We start from the raw sequence: 23,977 nt of genomic DNA on the forward strand, positions 1-23,977 counted from the left end.
TGGGAGCACATTGGTTTTGATGAGGGGTTTGGTGCCCTGTGGACAAGTCACTCAGGGTCGCGGGCACACTGTCTGGCCATAAGGGGAAAGCAGGGACCTCAGCCCTTATCACCATTCCATGAGCTTCTTACCTAGGACGGTCATCTTTGTTGTCCCCCAGGGTTTCATCTTGATAGTAGCCAGAGGCATGTTGTCCAGCTACTAACTGGACAGGAACAGCGATGGACTGGGTCTGCATGAACGTCCCAGGGTCCTCACAGAGGGGCACAGCTACGGTGGCCCGGCCCAGCAGGCGTATCGGCAGCGCCTGGCTTCCCGCTGCGGCATTAGGTGGCTGTGGCCACTTCCGTGTCTGCAGCTCCCGCAGGAGAGGCTGCCCCACGTGCTGGTCCTGCACCTGCAGCAACGCCTGCGGCAGGAACGGGTCCTCCCCCTGCAGCAGTGGCTTCAGAAGGAGAGACAAGAGGACCTCAGTGCCCGCAAGAGTCCCCCAGAACCGGACTGAACACCCCTGCTCCATTCTCCCAGAGCAGAAGATGACAGTGGCCCTGCGCCTCCAGGCGTGGTCTGGGTGATGTCTACGTGTTGATCGGGGCACGAGTTGCAGCCCGGCTCCTGGCTGCAATCCAGAACACACATGCGAACACACACTCCTGGGCACGAGCATCTGGGTCTAGCTTGCCAAGCATTTTTCTCTCAGGCAAGTGAATTGCAGCCAACTGAATAGCCACCACCCCCTCAGGAGAACCGGGTGGGCCCCAAGGTTTATGAAAATGAAATCTTTCAGCTCCCCAGTTGAAACAGGCTTTCCATACCTGGCTGGAGACATCACAAGGCTCCTCAAACTCCTCAGAGAATTTGAAAGAGTGCGATGAACATGAACCACTGGAGAGGTTGATCTCCTTCATTTGCTCAGTGCGTTGTTTCTTGGGCACTGGCTCCAATGACTGGGACTCAGGACGGTCGAGGTGGTGTGAGACGCGTGGCTGCATCTGGAAAGACACAGTATCACAGAGGTCTTATTCAGAGGCCGCGCCTTTCCTCAGGGCACAAGACATGCTGGGCATGGAGCGGGACAGGCCGCCCGCTATACAGGAGTCCCATCTGCCACTGCCAGAGCCTAGCTGGGCCCACCTCAGCCACTACAGCCAGCAGACAAAGAGCACAGCCCTAAGTCCCCACTGAAGACCGCTCCAAATGTCCCTCCTAGCAGGCCCTGGTGACTAACTGCTTGAAAACTATCAAGGTCCCTTTTCTCCTCTCCCTTCTGCCACTGACTTACGTGGAACTGGCCTCTGACCTGAAAGCTGGAATCCTGCATTCTCTGAAGCTGTTCCTTCATCATTTCCAGTGCGTCCTGCTGGCTTCTGATGTTAGCCTGCATTATCTGCGTCTTCTCTTCCAGTTGCTCCTTAAACTTTTTCATCAGCTCCAGCTCCCGCTTGCGGATGTATGATGTAATCAAGGGCGGTGGTTGTGGCTGGGGAGAGGAATGGCTTGTGGTTCATAGATAGGGACACCAGGTTCTCCAAATCCTACCAGACTGTCTTATTGCCAAGTTTGGAAAGACTGAGAAATGAGAATCATTCCTCCACTCCCAATTTCACTCATCACTAGAAAGTCTGAAGCAATGGCTAGAAAATCCAGGAATTCAAGATCAGAAATGGATCATGGGAATCATGCAGTCTGATTTTTTCCTCAAAACATAAAGCTGTGGAATTGGCCCCAAAGTGTGAAGCGACCTGCCCCAAATCCTTAGTGGAAGAGTCAAAGTGCAGCGGGTCGTATCACAGACAAGGCATGTGGGAAGCATCTATCAGATGCCCCCATTAGCAAGGCAGTAAGAAGAAGAATGCTCAAATGACACTTCCTTTGTTCCAGGCACTCTTCTAAGCACTGCAAAGAGATTCACAGATCTGACCTTCACAATGTCCTCAAAAATAAGTACTGTCCCATACACAGTTTTCGTAGAGATGAGAGTGGCCTGAAACAGACCAGAGGCAGGAGACCCAGAAAGGAAGGGACACATTTGAGAGAAATTAAGAAAGTAAACACGGCTTCTCAACTGAACGGCTGAGGGCGGAGGAAAGAGGCAGGGTTCTTGGAAAAGACCTATCTGCGGAAGCTATTCTTCGCCTTGATCTGGGTTGGCACTGTGTGTATCAACAAGATGAGGGAGCCACAGTCCCAGTATTAACGATGAGAAGGCACATATACATGCGACTGCTAGAGAACAAAAACAAGAGTCTATTCTATCATATACTGTGGCCTTCAACCCTTTATGGCTAATGGAACTGCAGAGCTGAGTTATTAAAAAGAGAGAGAGCAAAAAACATGCAAGCTGTTTTTCACACTTGGAATAAAAAATTATATATATATTTTTAAGCCACTGAAAATTGTCCAATTGTCCTTCTTTTGCTGTAAAGTATACAGATGTTCCTATAAGAAGGTAGGCACTCATTAAGCCAAAAAAAAAAAAAAAAAAACAAAAGAAAAAAATAAAAGCTCTAAACTCGGGACTGAAAGCCACAAACCCTACAGGTTATCACATCCACATCCCCATTCTCCAAGCAGGGATCTTTTCTCTGCTGTCCCTGGCAGATGAGCTACCAAGCCTGCCTCAGACCCTTCCGTTGGAGGGGAGGAAGCCCACCACGTGAGGAAGGGACCTAAGCCATCAGAGCAAGGCTTTCTTGCGGGGAGTGGAAAGCTGCCTGCCCTCAGCTGCTAGGTTTCCTCCCTAGTTCGATCCACTGGAGGCTCGTCTTCCACTCCGGGAGCATGGCGGCTGTGCAGCTACTTGGAGAAGGCTGTCCTGTCCCTTGCCAGTCTCCCTTCTCCAGTGCCTTCCACTGTGACTACCTTCCATTACTGACAACATGACATTCCCCAGCCTCTCTCCATCCTGGTCTCCAGCTTCTGGATACACTCCAGTCTGTCAATCCATGGCAGTCAAAAATAAGCCCAATATGCTACCACACTTATTGCTGGTTATTCTATTCTATTTTTTATTTTTTTAAGATTTTATTTATTTATTTGAGAGAGAGCGAGAGAGAGCATGAGCAGGGAGGAGAGGGAGAAGCAGGCTCCCGGTGAGCAGGAAGCCCAATGTGGGGCTCGATCCCAGGACCCTGAGATCATGACCTGTGCCAAAGGCAGACGCTTAACGACTGAGCCACCCAGGCGCCCCTATTCTGACTATTCTAAACAAAAGTTATATTTAAAGTTTAGTTATGACTTCATTCCAAGCAGAAGAGAAGCTTGTCAACGTTAAAGGGGAACCACAGCTTTTTGGCATAATAAAGACATAACTAAGAACAACATGGATTTCTACAGAAATTTTTTTTTAATTGTTCAAAAAATTTTCACAGCAGTCTAGAAATCCCCACAAGGCAGGCAGTCCAATTCAAGATGGAGAAACTGAGACTCAGGGATGTGCCAAGGTCAATGCCGGGGCCAAACTCAAACAACTGTCTTCTAGCCCTCAGTTCTTCTCAGAAGAGGGAGTGACTCATCTTAGGCTTTGTAATTAATGAGCACGATTCCACGTAACAGACCATAAACTCATTATCTTGCCTGCCAATCCTGATTTTAATAATCCTGCTATTATAAAAGATGATTGCCCAAATCTGTGATTATGTACACAAATTTGAGGATAGAAGAGCAACAGAGTAGTAAATCCAACTGCACTGATTTGGCCTCGGACCATACACCGGTGCTGCCATTTGAAGGTTGGATACAATTAACATTCTGAAAGGCATGCTTCTATCTAATAAACATTCCATTTGGAGAAACCTAGCTCGTGGTGGGGAGGTGTTGGTGTGTTAGGCAGGAAAGTCATCTTCCCCTGAGATGGTTAGCATCCCCTCCCAGGTGATAAGGAACACAGCTCTTAAAAAATACTGCTTTTCCTTAGTAGATAAGCTTCCTATTTGGCCCAAACTTTCTCTCCAGCCCAAAATGTCTTTGCATATTTTACATTAAGAGGAGAACCGAGATTTCGTCTTACTTAAAGAACCTCCAACCTCCCTGTTTGCTAGGGTCCACTGGATTCTCAGCTGCATCTGAAAATCCAGTATGACAGAAATAGTGATAAAAATAGGATGCTTTCTGCAAAGTGAACCTGAACACAAGAGTGGAAATTCAGGCCTTTGCAGGGTTAGTGGTCCAGACAAATATGTGGAGCAAGACTCCCAGAGGTACCTCATCACTGATGCCAGCAGCCGCATTGGAAGGTGAGCGGGCCTCCTCCTCCACTTCCTCCACCTGCTCCACCTGCTCCACCTCGTCCTCTTCATCTCTTTGTTCCACCTTGCCCATCTCGCCCATCTGGTCTACCTCTTCCATCTCATCCATTTGTTGCACTTCATCCACATCATACACCTGCTCCACGTCCGGTTTGAAATCAAAGCTCTGCGAAGATGATGTAGCTGAAGAAAGCACAGTGGAATGCATGACCAAGAAAGCAGAAGTACCAACATTATCAAAGAGATTTGCAGATTTCTCTTTATTTCCTTTTGAAGTCACAAAAACAGGAGCGTCCAGTTTTATTCCATGTTAAGGATTAGATATGCCAGGTACCAAGAGTAATTCAGAACATTCCTTAAAATTGTGTTTATGTTTCAAAATAAAGAAAAAGGAAGGAGTGTCTGACTTTACCTCCACCCACCCAAGCACAAGTGGGTAGGTACCCAAACCATTCGTGTTGAGTGTTTTTTTATTATAAAATTCTTCTGGCCGTGCTTCTGGAAATTTGGCACCTTCCAACTGATAATACCAAATCAAACCTAATCATAAATCACTTCCAAAAAAGTAGGTTCCCCAGAATGTGGGGATCTCTGGAGTGCTTAAAGTGCTGGTGGAGGTGTTGAGAAATGACTCTCCTTCAAAAAAGCAACGTGGAGAACATTATTTGAAGAACGCAAAAGGGCAGAGTCATTTTGGAAAACAGTTTGGCAGTTTCTTTCACACACGCTTCCCATATGACCCAGCTGTCCCGCTCCCAGGAATTTAAACCAAGTCAATTAAACGTTTGTACCCACATAAAAAAACCTCTATGCAAATGGTTATAGCAGCTTTATATATAATCCCTGAAAAAAACACCGAAACAACCCAGATGTCCTTCTGCAGATCAATTGGTTTTTAAGCAAATAACTGGTACATGCATAAGGTGCAGTACTACTAAGCAAGGAAAGAGGACTGAACCGCTGATTCACACAACATGGATGAATCTTGAATGCATTTTGTTAACAACAAGCCAGACCAAAAAATGAGAGACTATGTGATTCCACTTACATGACATTCTGGAAAAAGGAAACCAGAGACGGAATACAGACCAATGGTTGCCAGAGGATGAGGGACAGAGTTGGAGTTCAAAGACACAACACAAAGGAATCTGGGGATGACAGAATTGTTTTGCCTGGTACTGTGGTGGCAGATACAGGACTCTTTGCCTTTGTCAAACCCACAGAAATGTACATCCCAAGGAGTGAAGTTTACTGTGTGCAAATTCAAAATTAAGTTTGTTCTTCTATGTTTCAGAAATCACAATCATGGGTTCACGGATTCCCCCTCCCCAAATCAATTGTTTTGAAAAGATTTTTTAAACAAAGTTTGAGACTGACAACAATAATGTAAGAGTTGTTAGCTAGAATATTAAAAAAAATAGAGGTATTAGTTCCATATATGAAGATTCCACAATACAAAGACTCTATGCTAAGGTCAGCGAATCAGAGGACAGGGTCTGCATTACGCATCCGGCACCGCTTCAAGTTTTGTGTTTTTTATACAATTATATTTATGACATGTCCTTAATATTGAAGATCATGTAATAAGTACCACTGTTTCTGAGATACTACCCTTTTTGGCCTTTACCAAAAATTCTTCTTATAGTACGGTTCTTTTAAAGACAAGGGGTTTCTTTGGACTGCAACCACTATGGCACAGCAGTGAAGACTGCATGAGGACAAAGAGATAAGAGGCTACTCCTCCAAGGGCTGAGATCTAGCACCAATCTTTAGAAGATTAAATTTTAATGGGACAGAATAATACCATTCCCAAGCACTTGAACCATTGATGAGATATTTACTTTCCTCGCTCTCAAATCATCTCAAAAAACTTACAGAGGATGAAGAAAGTTCACTCTCGTGATTTCACACCATTATGAACAGAACATTCTCATCCTCTGAAAAAACAAGAACTACCCTGTGGGCCACCGTTTTTCTTCCGACAATCCCTAACCACATGTCCACATGTACCTACCTGGCGATGCTGGTGAGCTTTCCAGGGACGATGTGCTGGAATCATAATATATATCAGACTCTATCCCATTTACATGAACAGATTCTTGGGGGCCATACGGCTCGACCGTTAGAATATCAGCTTGATCCTGGGAATTTCCAAAAGAGGAGAAGATGACATTTCAATTTGGAGACAGATATATAAACAACAGGAAACACGGGCAGAACACAAACTTGGATGCATGTCACATCACAATTCCCAACACTGCTTCTATCAACTGAATACCTAAACAAAACCATCATGAAACACGTCTTTGAAAAATATTACTGGAAGGTAATAACAAGCAGAGATTATGGGTGCCACATGCTATACTCTGGCAAAACTGAGAAAATAAACACAATACAGATGCGCTGAAAGCATAAGCATAAGAAAATTGTGTGCCACTCAAAGGCCGTGGCACCAAAAAAAAAAAAAAAAAAAAAAAAAATACACGCCTTTCCCAGGTGTTGGTAAGATGCTGACCCGGCCGTGGGAGAAGGGCACCGCCACCAGAGGGCCTGCACATGCAGCCCGCGCCGAGAGCAAGGAAAGGCCAGATTGGAGGCTGCTTAATGGCCACTTCATGTCTTCAATGCAGGTTAAAGTTGGAAGTATTATTACCAAAAACATCTTTACTATAGTAGCACAGAGATGGAAATGGCCCTGGAGAGCTTCTAGTGCAATCTCCCCCTTTGATAGTGTCAAAGAAGACAAGGTCACACAGCAGTGCAGGAGCAGAGCGAGAGAGAGTCCAAGGACTTCAAACCCAGCGCTCTCTTCCCTAACCCCGGTGCCTCAACTGAAGCCACCTGCTGCTTTAAATTGTACACATCATATTGTGAGTTTAGTGATCCACTTCTACTTCCTTAACGACTGGATCCCTTTTGAAAAGTCTGCAGCTCCCTGCTCATATGAAATATAAGTACCTGGTTTAGCACTGGAATCTTTTACATCTCTGCTAAAAATTTTAGTGCTTGGGCTGTGTTTTGTTTTGTTTTGTTTTGTTTTCAGACTGGATTAAGACACAGACCCATGCCAATTTTTCTACAAGGAACCTGTTTGTCGGAACACACTGGCCCAGATCAAATTCCAGCATTTTAACTTCAGGAAACTGCACAACCTCCCTGTTCAAGTGCACTGTGTTTTGTACTCCTGAAAATAAGCGGTATGTTGCTGGGGATGTGCCAATCTTTTCATTATTGAGAAAGATATTCCTTCTGCTTTTTATCATAGTCATATATCAACTTAATCTATAGCTCCTTGCTTCCTGGATGAGTTTCGATAGAAACGTGTATACTCGGGTATTGAATAAGATGTCCATTTTTGTGTGTTCATATATTTTATTTAGCCTATCAACATAAATTCACTAAGCTTAAATAAACTTAAAATGACAGAATCATGTGTGCCAATGGTAACTGGCTTGGAACAAAAACAAAGCGAAGAAACTATTTCAGAAGCAAAAAGATACCAGTGAAGGGGAGCAGATTTACAACCTGGAAACTCATTATGTAGTAAAAGCTGTGGCAACTGTAGGGCTCATCTGATTGTTTCCCATCTCTTAAGAGTCCCTGGTCCCTTGTTGCCCTATGACCAACCGTTTTCTTGAAAACTATTATTTCATACATTTTGTCGTCAGGGGCAGGAAAGTTAAATCTGGTCCTAGTCACTCCACCTTGATTAGAAGCAGAAATTTCTCAATTCCATGAAATATTATACAGTTACTGAAATGATTAAAATTGGTAGACTGAGACAGAATGGGAATAAGCAAAATTAAATAGCAATTGTGCCATAGTGGTGGGACTATGGGTGTCTTTAAAAAAAAGTTCCTTTACATGTTATAATTACTTAGGTTTTATACGTTTATGAAGTGAGAATTTCTAAGTCCCGCTTTCCTCAAGACACACTAAATTGAAGGACTCTGGATTGTTCACACATTACACACTACAGATCCTAAGTGAGTATTTGTTGACTGATGAAGTCAGGCTGTCAGCAGCATAGATGCTAGACTGATGGCCAGAGCTCTATGGATGTCTTGGCCTCTTTCCCTAGCATAACTGCAATTAGTTTGTGTGTAAACAGAACACTGCTCTGTTTAAATTAGCCTTTTTCTACCTAATTTCATCCATTTCATACTTTCTTGAACAGAATGTTAGGCTAAGCAGATGTACTGTCTTCAAGAAGCTTCATCTACAAACAAGTAGCTTGTTACCCTTGAAGTTTCTTCTGACTGGTCTAAGAAGTAAATTCACATCAGACAGATTAACAGGAGAAAATCAAACATGGATACCTCCTGTATCATGGGAGAGATCCAGGAAATCTAAGAGACTCCCCAAGGTGGCCGAAGCCATCACCTTAAATACCATCTCCAGCTAAAGACAGAAGAAGATACTGGGACTGGGGGAGTCAGTTATGGGAGGTGGCAAGGAGAAGCGGATTAATAAGGGTAAGTCTTCCTCCTCTTTCTGACACAGAGAGGGAGACACCCTTAACAAAGGGAGATTGCCCTTATAAATTTAAATGTCTCTCACAAAAGTTTAACTTCTACTCAGTCCTTTTGAGCTTCTCCTGTGTTTGCACTTTCTTAAAAATATTCAGCTTAAAATAATCTTTACTCCAGAGACATATTTTAGGGTGGTAAATTCTGCTCCCCTACAATGAGCAATAGTTGGAAAATGCAATACAAAATGCACTTTGTATTTAAAACATAGGTGTATCTCCTATGTTAGAGGAGAGCTTAAATAGTATAGTATAAACCCCTGCTGTCTGCACAGGCCCAGAAACACGCAAATCCTTTCAGACAAAATCACATGCAGGCCTGAAAACCAAAGTGCGAGTCCACCCACCTAGCCTATATCTATACTGTTCTTGGGATCTCTCATCTTACATTTGAAGAGTGCTATAAAAATAACAGTGTTGTAACATACAATAGTCCTCTGTGCATCTAATATTTATGAGCACCTAATGTGTGTGGCAAACCTTGTCCAAGATATTTGGGGATAGGCCGATGAACAAGACAGCCCCTGTCCTCACAGAAGCTTTGTTCTATTGCAGGAACACAGAAAATGCACCGATAAATGAGGTTACATCCAGATGAGAGAGCCTGGCAGATGACCACTCCCCTCTTACTGACGGGAAACAGAGGCTCTCCATCAGCAAATAACTTTTCCTAGGTCACAAAACTGGTAAATGGCCGAATCAGGAATTGACCCTTATCTTTTGACGTCTAGGGCCATCTTTCTCTCTGCAGGACCACCACCACGGCAGCTGGGTCACAGGCACCCAGGGAGTGGCAGGTAAGGTGGAACACCATCCACAGGGAAGGCTTTCTGGGAGGCTTTTTCTGTTCTATGCCTTTTTTTTTTTGCACTTTGATCTTCTCTCCCAGACTGGAGTTTCAGATCGCTGAACGCAGATCCAGATTTCATATTTCTATTAATGTGCATCCCTCTAAGATTCTCTCTAGTGATGTCTGGTGAATGGATAAATTGATGATACATTCAGTGGCTTAGGAAAAGGATGGGGACAATCTAGGCTAATTAGGGGCTGGGTTCTGCCCATGAAGGGATGGTGCCAGCTCATGAGTCTACCCCACATTAGCCTACTGTAGCAGGCATATCAATAAACTTTCTTTTTGAAATGTACTCACAAGTCAAAAAGATCTTGAACAATGGCACAGAGCTCAGCTTAATTTTTAAAAACGTGCTATAAGGACAATTCCAAGTGCTGGGGGCCAAGAGCAGGCTGCCCCAAGATAGGCCACTTTGGCATGAAGATTATTTTGAGTTAAAAAAGCAATCAAAACCCAGCAGATTCAGGAAAAACTCTTTGCCTGCCCAACAACTGCCTAAAAGAATTTAGATCGAGGCCCTGCTCCAGGAAGAGAGCCATCACCATATACCATTATACCATGAACTAGGGATGGTGGACAGGGAGGAACTTAGCAATGCCTGTTTGATCAAAGTCCTGTGTCCCATTGTTTCTGAGTGGCCCCGCAAACATTTGTTTACCAAACATTTACTCTTTCTCATTCTTCCTGAGGATTGCGTTCCTTCCCTTTGAAATCCCAGACCCCTACCTCCCTTTCCCTCGTTCAGAATGACATACATACCTCATTCTGCTTGACTTCTTTAAAATTTCCATGCCTGTGTGGGTTCCCTCCATGTATGCTATTAAATTTGATTTTCTCCCATTAATCTGTCTCATGTCGATTTGATTCTTAGTCAGGCTAGAAGGACCTTGAAAGGGTCAGGACATTTTTGCTCCCCAACACAAGCATGGCTGTTGCCCGCTCCCAATAAGAAATGGTTACAAAATGGCAGCTGTGGAACACAGCTCAAGTGCTATGCCCAGATGGGATACTTCTCCAGATTAAAACCTTTTTCTGTTGGCAACACACGTTAACTGAAGAATCAACATTACAGGGAGAAGGATCCATCCGTTTACCCTATGACTCTCTTATGTACATACATCTGAGGCAGCATCAGCAGATTCAGGATGCAGCAATTCCATTCTAGAAAATTTTTTCTGGTCCTGGCTTCTATAAAGAGATGAAAAGAGAAATGGTAAGCTCATCTCACTTGCCATTTAAATCTAAATTTTCTATTGTACAGTAAAAATAAGGTTTAAATAAGAACAAATATTTGAGGGGTGCCTGGGTGGCTCAGTCATTAAGCATCTGTCTTCAGCTCAGGTCATGATCCCGGGGTCCTGGGATTGAGCCCCACGTCGTCAGGCGCTGCTTCTCCCTCTCCTCCCTGCTTATGCTCTCTGTCACTATCTCTGTCTCTCTCTCTCAGATAAATAAAATCTTTAAAAAAAACAAATATTTATTTTTCTTAATACATCACATCAATCTTGGAGGTGCTGCTATTCCGACAGAGAAAGTTGTTCTACACCATGTCTATAAAGTAAATCATCTGGACCCTCATTAGAATGAAGTTTGCCACAGGTCTCAATGCCTCTGGTTAAAAGTGGTGAGCAAAGCAAGCTTAAAAAAAAAAAACACAAAAAAAAAAACCAAGGCATATGAGTGAATCTTCTTAATTTTTAAACCAACTGCATTTACAAAAAAAAAAAAAATGCCTTCAGGCCAAATTTAATTTTGTTTCCTGTTATTAGAAAAACTCTATTCTTTGGCTCATTAACAATTCATTTCTATCAAAATTAGAATTTTGTTGCCCAAGGTGAGAACCCAGCTTCCTGGCTCTGGAGTCTAAGTACTAGCTTCTTCTTTTCACCAAATGAGTGGAAGGTGAGAGAGAACTTGGGGGGAGAGAATATGAATGAATGAGAATCTTGGTTTTAATACTGGAATTACTTTTTAAGCCTTAAAATATTCCTGAAGATCTGTTATGGAAATGTATTTTGTTTTCAGGAGTTTTTCTTTTGCAGGCCAAGGCCAAACAGTGAAAAGCCCCCTCACTCCACAAAATGAGAAACTGGAGTCTGATAACGGATATGATAAAAAGCAAGTCCTTAGAACTGCAACACAGTGACAAAATGGTATCTGTGAAACCCTCCCAATTCATTCAGAAAACACAAAACAGAATAACTGGATTACTCTGAAAGGTTTCAAAAAGTCAATACTGATATGATCGTGAGAAATTTTCCATTCGGTATTTCACAGGACCCAGCCAAAACATCAATTTTACTTACATCATTTTTTAAAGATTTATTTATTTGGGAGAGAGGGGGGGTGGGGGCAGAGAGGTAGAGAATTTCAAGCACACTCCCCACGGCCCTGGGACCTGATGTAGGGCTCAATCTCATGATGCCAAGATCATGACCCAAGCCAAAATCGTGAGACTGAGCCACTCAGGTGCCCCTTACATCATTTATTTTTAATGGTAGAAAACCAAGAAGGCTTTGAAAAAATATATTTTGGTTATCAAAATATATAACATTTAGGAAGTAGTGATTTAAATTGCATAAAACAACTACTTAATGAGTAAATTCAGTCATTTGTGTATATGATGGGGCTATAAAATGTCTACTACGTATTTCTTAATGGTTCAACTTTCAGCATCAAATAACATAAACAGCGTTACTTACAAATTTGCCCTGACATCATTTAAAAATAAAATTCCTGAAAGATTATCATCTATATTTTTAATTTTTTTCAGTGTTTGACTACAAGCCAGTTTTAGTCTAACATAATGTTTTCTTACTAAGTGTTGGTACTTCTTCAAGGTTGTTCTTCACTTTTCTGTTCTTTCTTTATATCATCTCCTTGCAGACTGCATTTTGTCCCTTGGCTTCAACTAGGGGCATCTCTGACATCTCTATCTCAAGACTTCTCCCTGGGCTGCAGACCCAAATATCCAACTGCCTTCAGGACATGCAGTCTCTTGGGATGACTGACTAATGTTAGTCTGGATGCCTAACTCCAGATGGTCCAATGTGACCCCTCCTTCCTCTTCCTCATTCTCCTCCTTCTTCAGTGTCTCCTCTATTGGTGATGAGTGCCACCCTCCACCCAGTCACTCCAGACTACAACCTCCAAGTCATCTTTGACTCTTCACTCTTTCTCCACTCTCTTCGGTATGAAAGTTTGTTACTTTCTGTCCACCTTTTCTACTTGGTGAATTTCCTGAAGGCAGTGCACATGCACTGAACCTCTTGTACCCCCAGCAACTAGCACAATGCAGAGCACATATTAGGTGCTCCATGAACATTTGCTGAGTGAATAAAGGAATAAACAATCTGACCAACCAGCTCAATTGAAATATTTGCACATTCCTCCCTCACCCCAGGTCTGCTTGGCTTGACACAATTATTTTCAAAAACAAACTGAGGCTTCTATCTGTTCCTTAAAAGCAATTAAATGTCACTATATTGGCTTCTAAACAGTAAATATCTTTATACCTGAGATAAACAGCATGTGAACAAGTATATTGCTGCACTGTCCAATATGGCAGCCATTCACCACATGTGGCTACATTAAAACCAAAATTAAAGGAAATTTCACATTTATTTCTTCAGTCACAACAGCCTCATTTCACGTGTGGTAGCTACATGCGGCTATAGCGGCTATGGTGTTAGAGCAGATTAAAGAGCATCATTGTCATCACAAAAGGTTCTATTGGACAGTGCTGTATCAAAGGATGCAATGAGTTTTACTGAACAAGACACTGACTTTGACAACAAAACACTATGAGGTGATGAGGATCTGCTTTAAATCCACTGCTTGGATATCAAGAACGTAATAGTTTTCCAGATTCTTCCATGAATTTATACTTCATGCTTCTCTAGACATCAATATAGATGGCAAACTTCTGACTTGTAATCAGAATGCAAAACAAAATAAGCACATACATGCTAAAAAAGAAAAGCATTAAAGAGTATTTCATACCTAACTAGTCTGTACATGTAAATAATTAATTCAGGCTCAGGACAGGAGACGTAATGGAGGGTTTGCAACCACAAACATTGCTGCCCTTTGGTTAGGAACAGACAGAAACAGAACTTTCCCTTTCTAAATCGCATCAGTTAATTTTCAAAAAGAAAGAAAATGATCAAAGAACACTTTGTTAGCTGTATTTACATGGAAAGAACACCTTCTAATTTTACTAAGAAAAGTACCTGTCTCATTATGTAAAACCTCAAAATGTTACTCTTAAATCGAGCCCTTAATGTTTCTTGCTCTCTCTCTATTTTACATCTTTGTCAAGGTTTGATATTCATTGGTAAAGCACTCAATGCTGCTGAATTACTTTAATGGAAGGTTGTTCTTGGCTCAAAAAAACCCATCTACTTATACTTGCTATGTACATGAAACTGTAAATATGAAAAAGATATCCAATGAATACTGTCCTTTCATACATCAATGCAGTAAAAACTAAGGTGTTGTTTTGAACTGTTGTGGCAGTAAATATAATCTTAAATGTCTCTCCTTGTTTAACTTAACAGCTGAGATGATCTTATCTAAAGCCAGGTTTCCCTTCTTGGTCACAGGTTGTGACCAAAGTTTAAGAAACTAATTTTCAAGATTACTCTAACCAAAGCTAGTCCATAGGCTCACAGGAGAAACCCGCTACCAACTCCCTGTCTGAAATGGGAAACCTTAGGTCAAGACCCAACCGCATCATTTCCTCCAGGCCCCACTGCATCTCAGCCATCCTTGACAACCGGATTGGTACTAGCATCTCCAGAGCCTACCTCTCCCCAAGTCACTATTCTCCTAAGTGGTCCCCTAGGGATAATGCCTGGAACAGCCTCCTATTTTTCCCATTCCCCAATTTTCACCATTGTGTCCAGCATTCCAGAGCTGCCAAAGGAAGTTGGACAGAATTTGAGGTCGCACAGACTTGGGCTCAAACTTCAGCCCTGACACTTCTTAGCTATGAGCCTTAGAGCAAGTCCTTTAGCTTCCCTGAGCCCCAGCTTCTGAATGTTTAAAGTGAGACTCATAATATGTACCTTGCAGCATTCTTGTAAAGATGAAATAATGTTTGGACAAAGTGCTTTGTAATCTGTACAGTCCAACATGATCATCTCAAATGCCCTCATTAGTCATTCTCCCTTTGATTGCTCCATTCCTCTAAGTTCTTCTCCACTTAAATATATGATTTGGGATGTATAAGACTATAATTTGCTCTAAAATGGCTCTTTTGTGATTTTAATTCTCTCTCCTAGAAAATGTGTTCCACAAAGATGAGTTCTGCATACGCTACCATTGCTCTATTCCTTCAGAGCCAGCAAGCAGACTCTCCAGGGTTAAGATAAGCAGACTGGGGATCAAGAGGTGCTATTGCTGTAGATCACCCAGATGGTTACTCCTCTGGGCGAGGGTTGGGGGAGGAAGAGAGGTGTTGTGTTGTATGGCTATATGTAGGTGTGCATAGAATGCACACTTGTAAAGAGCCCCTGGATCAATGTACAAATTGATCCCTACTAATACAAAATATCTACCCTGCCTTTTAAATATTTCTTCTCTTTCACTGTAACACCTTTTAGTAAATAAATTATTGGAGAATGTCATCTTAATAGACTTACATTATTTGAAGATGAAATTAGTTTATTTGGGGGAAACTTACTGAAAGGCAGATAGGCAAAGGGGATGATTTTGATCAGTTCAGGACATCAGTAATTTGAAGTGAGTTCCCCATCACCACCCTCAGTTCTAAGGCAACTGTTAACTAACCTTACTCCATACCTCACCTCTAACTGGCAGGGGAAACACTATTATTTACTGAGTTCCTACCAGGTAGTAGGTATCTTACACATATTACCTCTTTGGATCCTAAAATAACTCAATGGCATGTGTTCTATTATCATCCCCACTTTACAGATGAGGGAGACAAGGCTCCACAAGGTGAATAATATATAAGGTCATAACAAATAACAAAGTCTGAATATAAACCCAGTCTGCCAACTCCTTATACTAGTGAGGGTAATAGTTACATCATCACCATGAGGGTGGAAAGGAGCAATTTGCCATCCTGAAATACGCCTCTTTGTCACAGGGATTATCTTGAGCTGGTTATTCTTTTTTTTCCCTTTTTTTAAGAATGTGAATAGCACCAGCTGCACTGCAGCCTTGATTTATTTTTGAGTAGGAACAAGAAGGGGGATAAACTGGTAAGAGGTGCATAAAGAAATGAAAACAAAACAAAACTCCCCACATGTGGTGCCTGCATGCACGTGCGCGCGCGCACACACACACACACACACACACACACACACACACAGCTGTGTGGACTACACCAGTGCAGCACTGGACTCCAAGATGCAAGGAATTCCAAGTTCTCAGGATCTTGAAAAATCCACTGCTTCTACCAGCTCAGAAGAGAAGCCCTGCCTAACATCATGAAATAAACCTGACTGCTTCTACAGGATGCAAGAGAAGCAAAGAAGACCTTGCCCTTGTGTTCACATAAGAATTTTAGTCTTTGAGCCCTTTTGTGCATAAACACACCATCCAAGTGACCAGTTTCCACAGAATGGAGCTCTATGGCCTTTTCTCCCCAGCCCAACGTCTGACTGGATTGCATATATACTACAGATGTTGGCACCTCTCCCCACTTCAGAACCACATCCTTGGGGATACTTCCATAGGTATTCACATAAACCCCTTCATCTTCATAGCACACCAGAAGCTCCATGCCATCTGTGTTGAGGAGGATGATGACTGCATGGGGTTTGATGCTATACTGGATCACAGAGTGCAGGTTCTTTCTTATGTGTGTTGATAGATAAATGTCATAGACCAATCCTGAATCCACATCAACAGCATGGAATCCAGCACAGGATCAATAGATCACTTTCAACCTCTGGCCTTCCTCAACAATGAGATCCACCAGTAATGGCTTATGTACCAATTCTCCAAATGACTTAAAGCCTATAAACTTGTGATATAGCTTGGGTGCCCATGCATAGACCTTCACAGAACTCTGCAGTTACCAGAAATTTGAATCTTTCATATTTTACAACTTTATAGAGTACACATCCTTCCAAGTCTCCCACAGTTGTCCATCCCTGCTTCTTCTCAACTTCTGGATCATTGTGAAGTATTTTATTTCTTAGCCAGGACCAAGAGTAGACACATAACTTATCCTTTTTGCCAGATATTGTCAGCAAGACATTCAAGCCTTCAAGGGCATCCATTTGTTGAAATCAACTTCGGTTAATCAGAGGATATACCTTCCCTTGGCCTCTTCTGTTGAGCAGCATCAGGCCACTCTCTGTCCCCATTAACAAATTCACTCCCCTTAAAGCAGCACACAGAATCTCAGGGTTAAATTTCATCTTATATTTACGAATCTCTGGGGTGTCACTCTGTGGTCTAGTGTTCATGGGATTCACACTGACCGCTGAACCCTTCCGGGTAGAATCTTGCTTTATGGCTTCTGGTCTTATTCCATCACAGGAAAATCCCACCACAGAAGTCACTGTTGTCCCACTAGATGGAGAAATCTATAATAATCTGGGGTCTATAAAAGGTATAAAGGGGAGGAAGATTCGTGTTTCTGGAGCGTGTTACTAGCAGACTGAGCCTGGTGGATGATAAGAGTGCCCTCCTTGGCTGAAGTCATGGCTGGTTCACTTTCTACATCATCATGGACAATCATAGTTTTCACAGATTCTGTTTCACCATTGCTCAAATTCAGAGATGTTGCTGCTCTGGTGTCCTCAGGTCCAGAGGTGGGTTCCTCCACCCCTTCTTGTTCTACACCATCATCTTCCTCATCTGTTGTCCCTGACTCCTCACTGGATGAGCAGTCATCTGTCACTTTGTGTGGGGGTCACCCATCTTCCACTGCTGAAAGCTCTATGGCCAATGCAGTCGAATCAGCAGGCTTGAGAGGTCTAAAAAGTTCTTTCTTCTCTTCAAGTTTTTTTCACTGCATTTCCGAGGCACTGAGGTGGAGAGCCTTCAGATTTGGATGACAATCTCACTCTGAAGCACTCCCCCGGGCCATTCTAAGACCCAGGGTGGAACACAGACTGGGATCCTGAGTTGCTGGACCCCAAGGAACTGCCACTACCAGGCCTGGGCACCAGCTTCTCCACTGTCTCCCATAGCAGCCTGGGCTCAATACTGCTGGTGGAGTTTCTTTGACCTGCTTGGCTATTTCGCTGTCCACTGCCTTTCAGTGGAGAATCCCAATGGGACAGACAGAGGAATAAGACATTGTCCTCACAGGAACCTTGTGACTCAGCTGGGTCTCTACAGGGCAGGATCCATAGACTTGGAGTTGTCACTGGAAAAAGACTGTTCTGGAAGGCACACGTGGCTCTAATACTCTGCTGTCTGCTTAGACTGGGCATCAGGGAAGCTGTGGTTAGTTTTCTTAAATCTATCATCCACCTCTCGAACTCTATCAGCAGTGAGCTGGTTGGCTTTTCTTAAGAAACACAGGTCAAGCTCTGAAAACTGAGGAGAAGTTACCTTTTTGTAAGAGAAATTTACATTTATTAGGGAAATCTCCATTTATAAGTGTATCTCCCTCTCTAGAAACGCTTATCAATAGCGAAGGCAATGACCTAAATCCACACAAGCACCATACCCTTGTTTACTGTGCTTTTCCTGATAGCCTCCATAACTGACCTTCTCCCCACGCCCAACATCTTTTTAGCTGGGGATGACTTTTAAGGTAGTGGCTTGGGCCATTTCAGGGAGTTAATCTGTCTTTTATAACAGGACATCTCAGCCAAGAACCTGGAAAGGGAGGAGAACTTATTTTTCCTCCTCTACAAGGGAGTAGTAGAAATTAGATAATCTTTAGTTTTGTTCAATTCAAGCTGGAAATGTCTTGATTTTGCCATGCCACATGTTCAGTATGACTTTGTTTTTATTATTATAGCATGTATGTCCTGTAAATTAATCGACCACATGTTAAAATCAGTTCCATTCCTTAACAGGTCACACCTCAAGCTAACCTACACACATCTTTCACAGAATGAACCACCAATGAGTATGTGTTTTTACCAACTCTGCCAAATAGTCTGTACAGACTACCCTGCTCTCCATTCTTTCCAGAAAGGATATAAACTTGCCCCACTTCTGGCTCCTTCTTAGCTTCACTTTTGGGAAGCCTCTGCTTTCTAGGATGGAAGCAGACTGATTCACCAATTCAATTTATTAACATCAAATTTGCCAAAAGCCAACTTGCCAATAGACCATTTGGCTAAATGACCAATAAATCAAAGGATCTATCTGCCAAATTCGTTGGATATACGGATTTACCAAAAACATGTTTCTTCAAATTATTCATAAAATTTACAGTGCAATGGACGGGCAGAGCTCAAGACTGGAGTAGGAAGTAAGGATTTCAGAGTTCTGGGACCTTCAGGCACCAACTTGGCTCCTGATCCCCTTCTCTCATGGACACAAATTTTCCTCTCTTGTTGCCTGCTCCATCCAGGTGCAGCAGTAGGGAACTGGGGTACAGACACATGGAACTGTCCTTAAAATGCTAATAGAAAAACTCACCAAGGAAAATATTCCAGGTACCTTCAAAAACTGTTGAAACCTCTCAATCTACTCTAAATCACTGAACTTTGACACTTAAAAGATACATGTTTTGGGAAAATTGGTAAACTTGGTAAATGAATCTGTGGTGATAAAATCTGAAAACATGCTAGATCATTGAAAAAAAAAACAGAAAATGAATTCTTGACAAGATTAATACCACACTAAAATAACCTAAAATTCTTTCATATGAAATCCTAGAATAAATACTGTTGTTTATTCACTGAATGGTAAACTTTCTGTGACTTTTAACTTCTAACAAGTGGAACACCCCTTAAAATGCTGATAACAAGAATATATCCACTGACTATATTTAAGAATGTAGCCACTGTATATGATCAAGAATAACATATTCATATGAAGAGATATAAATTATTTTAATATATAAGGGGCCCATGGGGTGTCTGGCTAGCTCAGCCAGTGGAACATGTGACTCTTAATCTCAGGGTCGTGAGTTCGAGCCCCACAATGCGTGTGGAGGTTACTTAAAAATAATATATATTCCAAACTACAGCCTGTGAGTCAAAATTGGAAGCTGCCCATTTTCATATGCGGTAGGAGTGATTTTTGCTCTTTTAAAGAGTTGTAAAACAAGCAAAGAATATGCTATAGAGAATTTATATAGCCTGTAAAGCCTAAAATATTTACTATCTGGTCCTTTTCAGAAAACTGTTTATCATCAACCCTTGGAATATATTCAAAAAGCTTATTTCTTAAGCCATGCTTTTTGATGAATCAATACATTTGGGTAATCTTTGTAAACTGGACATTCGACAGATAGGTTTTGAATGAACTGATTTTTGGCAATTTCGCCACTGAACAAATTGATCATTTGGCAGAAAGCTTTCCAAGAATTTGTTTCTGGTGAATTCACCTGGAGCTTATCATGACTTCTCTCAAATGAAAGACTATGGAATTTTGACATATCAAAATTTGAAAAAATAAGCAGGTGAAAGATTTCTTTTCTCCCAATGATTATGGAAACCAATGAAAAACTGAGTCCCACCAGCGAAGCCCCATCTATTCTCACTTGGGAAAGATCTTGATGGACTAGAAGTTGTTCAAGATCATAGTCTCCTGCTAACAAAAGGACAGCAAATCCCACCCCCACTTTTAAAAAACATTTTAGCATTTGAATATGAAAACACTTTATTTTTTTATTTTTTATTTTTTTATTATGTTCAGTTAGCCAACATATAGTACATCATGAGTTTTTGTTGTAGTGTTCAATGATTCATTAGTTGCATATAACACCCAGTGCTCATCCCAACATGTGCCCTCCTTAATACCCATCACCTGGTCACGCCATTCCCTCCTTCTCCCTTCTGTAACCCTCAGTTTGCTTCCTGGAGTCCAGAGTCTCTCATGGTTTATCTCCCTCTTTGATCTCTTCCCATTCAGTTTCCCCTCCCTTCCCCTGTGGTCCTCTGCTCTATTCCTTATGTTCCACATATGAATGAAACCATATGATAATTGTTTTTCTCTGCTTGACTTATTTCACTTAGCTTAATCCCCTCCAGTTCCACCCATGTCGATGCAAATGGTGGGTATTCATCTTTTCTGATGGCTGAGTAATACTCTGCTTCCAAAAATGTTTTTTGGGTTAAATGATCATTTTTAGTCTCAAAAATTTTTTCTTTCTTTTTTTATGGGAGGGGTGAGGTATGATATTCCAGATATTCTGAATCAAAGTAGTGTGCTATTTGAATATCCAGTCTTCTCCGGGAGAGTAATTTATATTATTGACTATCCTATATTGAAGACTCAGGCAGTTTTTAAGTGCAAATTCTGGCAAAAAAAAAAAAAAAAAAAAGAAAAAGAGTATGTATTTCCTGACCCATTACTCCAGGGCCAAAAAGGATAGAGCAGGGAAATGTTTGAGGTGTGTGTGTTTGTATGTGAGTGTGTGTGAGGGTTGGGAGGTAGGCAGAAAGTGAAATAAGATGGCTTGGGAAATACTTGGTTCTTCTCCTCTCAGATTCTCTACTCTGAGCCCTGCACCCCTCACTACTCCTTGGCCAAAGTGACAAGAGGACTGGTGCTCCTGAGAAGATGACTTAGGGTCTCTAAGACAAATGTACCAATGGCATCTTCCTTTCTTCCTGCTGAAGAAAGCAGGAAGCCACGGACATAGATTCTTGTGGCTTTTAAAATCATATTGTTTGTGTGGGCTGATATATATTTGATATACAGCTGATATATCTGAAGCTAATATATCTAAGTTGCTATGTTACCAAACCTACATCATACAGGAAGTTCAGATGATCTTACATATTAGAAGAAGATAGCAGGAGGGGAAGAATGAAAGGGGGGAAATCGGAAGGGGAGATGAACCATGAGAGACTATGGACTCTGAGAAACAAACTGAGGGTTCTAGAGGGGTGCGGGGTGGGGGGATGGGTCAGCCTGGTGATGGGTATTAAAGAGGGCACATTCTGCATGGAGCACTGGGTGTTATACGCAAGCAATGAATCATGGAACACTACATCACAAACTAAATGATGTAATGTATGGCGATTAACATAACATAATAAAAAATAATACTAATAGAATATGAAGATTTAAAACAAAATGTTGAGTTTCAAATGTTTAAAATACAGGGTCCCTTTCCCCCCCGCAAAAAAATAAAATAAAATACAGGGTCCCTTTTAAAATTATCTGGGAGGTAATTACTTTTATCCCATAGCTAAGAAAACTCAATCCTTGTTTTAGTAATATGTTAACAGACTTGTTTCCATTCACTGCTGATACATAACTAAAAAGGAACAAAACTCAAATGCTCTGACCCTCATATATTTTGGTGTTTTACAAAGGATGGAGTCCAAATGGGAAAGTTTCCATCAAAGGCTTACTCTATCCATTTCATAGAAAACATGACTCTCTAAAGGGCCAGTCTGAACTTCTGTAATGTGCTTTCTTGGTTACACCAGTTTCCCACAAACACATCAAAAGAGGAAAACCATTCAGTGGAATTTCCTCACCAGAAGAGAAAAACAAGAAATGCACAATATTCATAACACTTAGAAAGTACAGACAAATCATCAACATGGTAAAAGCCATAGCCTGATGTCCCCTGTACCTCGAAGGGCAAGTAACCTATAATCAGCAATGCCCTGCTGTCAAAGAATGGAAAGAAAACAAACACCAAGTAAACAAAAACCCTATTGCTATAAAAATATGGTCAGTCATCAATAACCAAAAGAAAAAAATTTCAAGGTTTTATCATCTTGAAAAGAACACTGCTGTTATTGGCCTCTTCTGAGCAGCATGAAAATATTAAGTAAACAAGAAGGGACCTTTAGAATCTGATTAGTGTTCTGCAGTCTGCCCTGTTTTCAAACATAGAAAAGGTGACATAGAGTGTTGGTTAGTGAGTCACTGGAACATGCCTAGACCTCAGCCTCAGTGCTAACATTCACAGGCAGACTGAATGTCAAAGCTACACAGTTCTCCGTCGTATGTTTGTAGAAAATTCATTCCAGGAGAAAGTCATAAATCGGACAAGAGTCTCTACTAAGACCAGCACTGTGTGGGAAGACATAAAGAGAGTTTGCTCTGTTCCCACTTACTAATAAGCCTGTTACACCAAGCTTTGCAGTACAGCACAGGGTTCTATTGGATGTATCTCCTACTCCAAGAGAACAGTCTTTGAAGGACTGGAACTGACAGTTGAGACGTGTTTTTATAATTCATCTGCTCCTGTATTTACTTGCATACTTCATTATTTTTATATTTAGATCTATTATCAAATATTTCTTCCAGGTTGAAACGATTTGAAAACTGTTTTATGAATTAAAGTTCATCATTGTTTAGTCAAAATTATTCCCTTGACATAGCACTTCAAAAAAAGGAAATGCAGACAATATTTTTACACAGAAAAAAACAGAGTTGAAGATAACTATAAATTTATGAACTGCAAAAAGCATGACAAAGGTAAAAGAGCAGGATGCCATGGGAGAGAACCAAAAGTGGATCTAGAGGACCAGTAGGAGCCAACCATGGGACAACACAATGGAAGAATATTCCAGGTTGAGGACATAAGCATGTGCAAAGGCTCTGTGTTCGAAAAGAGCTGTGAGAATTCAGAGTGCGGATGCAGTACGACAGATAGGAGGGAGTGTGCCACAAAATGACGTTTGAGGAATAGGTAAGCATGACAGTGGTGTGCCTTACAAATCGTACAAAGCGCTTTCTGATTTCATTCTAAGAGCAAGGGGAAACCACTGAGAGCTTTTGAGCAAGAGAGGGACAAGATCATATTTTAACAGATGGGTTTGGAACAACTGGACATCCATGTGCCAAAAAATATGAACTTCAACCTAAACCTAAACCTCACACCTTATAAAAATATTAACTCAAAATGGATCATAGATACAAACTTTAAACCCAGAACTATAAAACTATAAAATCTGTGATCTTTGGTTTGGCAATAAATTCTCAGACAAAGCACCAAAAGCACAATCTATCAAAGAAAAAAAATGGCAAAACTATCTTTCTTTAAAATTAAAAACTTCTGTTCTGCAAAAGACACTGTTAAGAGAATAAAAAAAGAAGCTACAAACTAGAGAAAGTAATTACACATCAAATATCTGACAAAGGACTTGTATGTAGAATATACAAATATTTTCAAAACTCAATAGTAAGAAAGTAAGCAACATAGTTTTAAAAGTTGGCAAAGCATCTGAATATTCAAATGATAAAAAGATGCTCAGGAAACGACAGATG

At 41.5% G+C, this 23,977-nt stretch overlaps 1 protein-coding gene and 1 pseudogene across 1 annotated transcript in view; both read right to left on the reverse strand.

Annotated features, from left to right (window-relative positions):
* The window catches only part of PASD1 (PAS domain containing repressor 1), a 93,561-nt gene that overhangs the window by 3,832 nt on the left and 65,752 nt on the right, over nucleotides 1-23,977 (reverse strand). The window contains exons 10-15 of the mRNA XM_028091963.2: nucleotides 10,747-10,816; nucleotides 6,262-6,388; nucleotides 4,204-4,430; nucleotides 1,301-1,480; nucleotides 816-992; nucleotides 132-445 (exon numbers count right to left, since the gene is read on the reverse strand). Coding sequence (XP_027947764.1) covers nucleotides 132-445; nucleotides 816-992; nucleotides 1,301-1,480; nucleotides 4,204-4,430; nucleotides 6,262-6,388; nucleotides 10,747-10,816 — 1,095 coding nt within the window. The remainder of the gene's footprint in view (nucleotides 1-131; nucleotides 446-815; nucleotides 993-1,300; nucleotides 1,481-4,203; nucleotides 4,431-6,261; nucleotides 6,389-10,746; nucleotides 10,817-23,977) is intronic.
* LOC114200006 (mitogen-activated protein kinase kinase kinase kinase 4 pseudogene) lies at nucleotides 16,053-18,211 on the reverse strand (annotated as a pseudogene).

This window comes from Eumetopias jubatus, unplaced genomic scaffold (assembly GCF_037043125.1).
Source record: "Eumetopias jubatus isolate StellerSeaLion01/CBP00866 unplaced genomic scaffold, mEumJub1_p1.0 scaffold_11, whole genome shotgun sequence".
In the NCBI taxonomy this organism is placed as follows: Eukaryota; Metazoa; Chordata; class Mammalia; order Carnivora; family Otariidae; genus Eumetopias; species Eumetopias jubatus.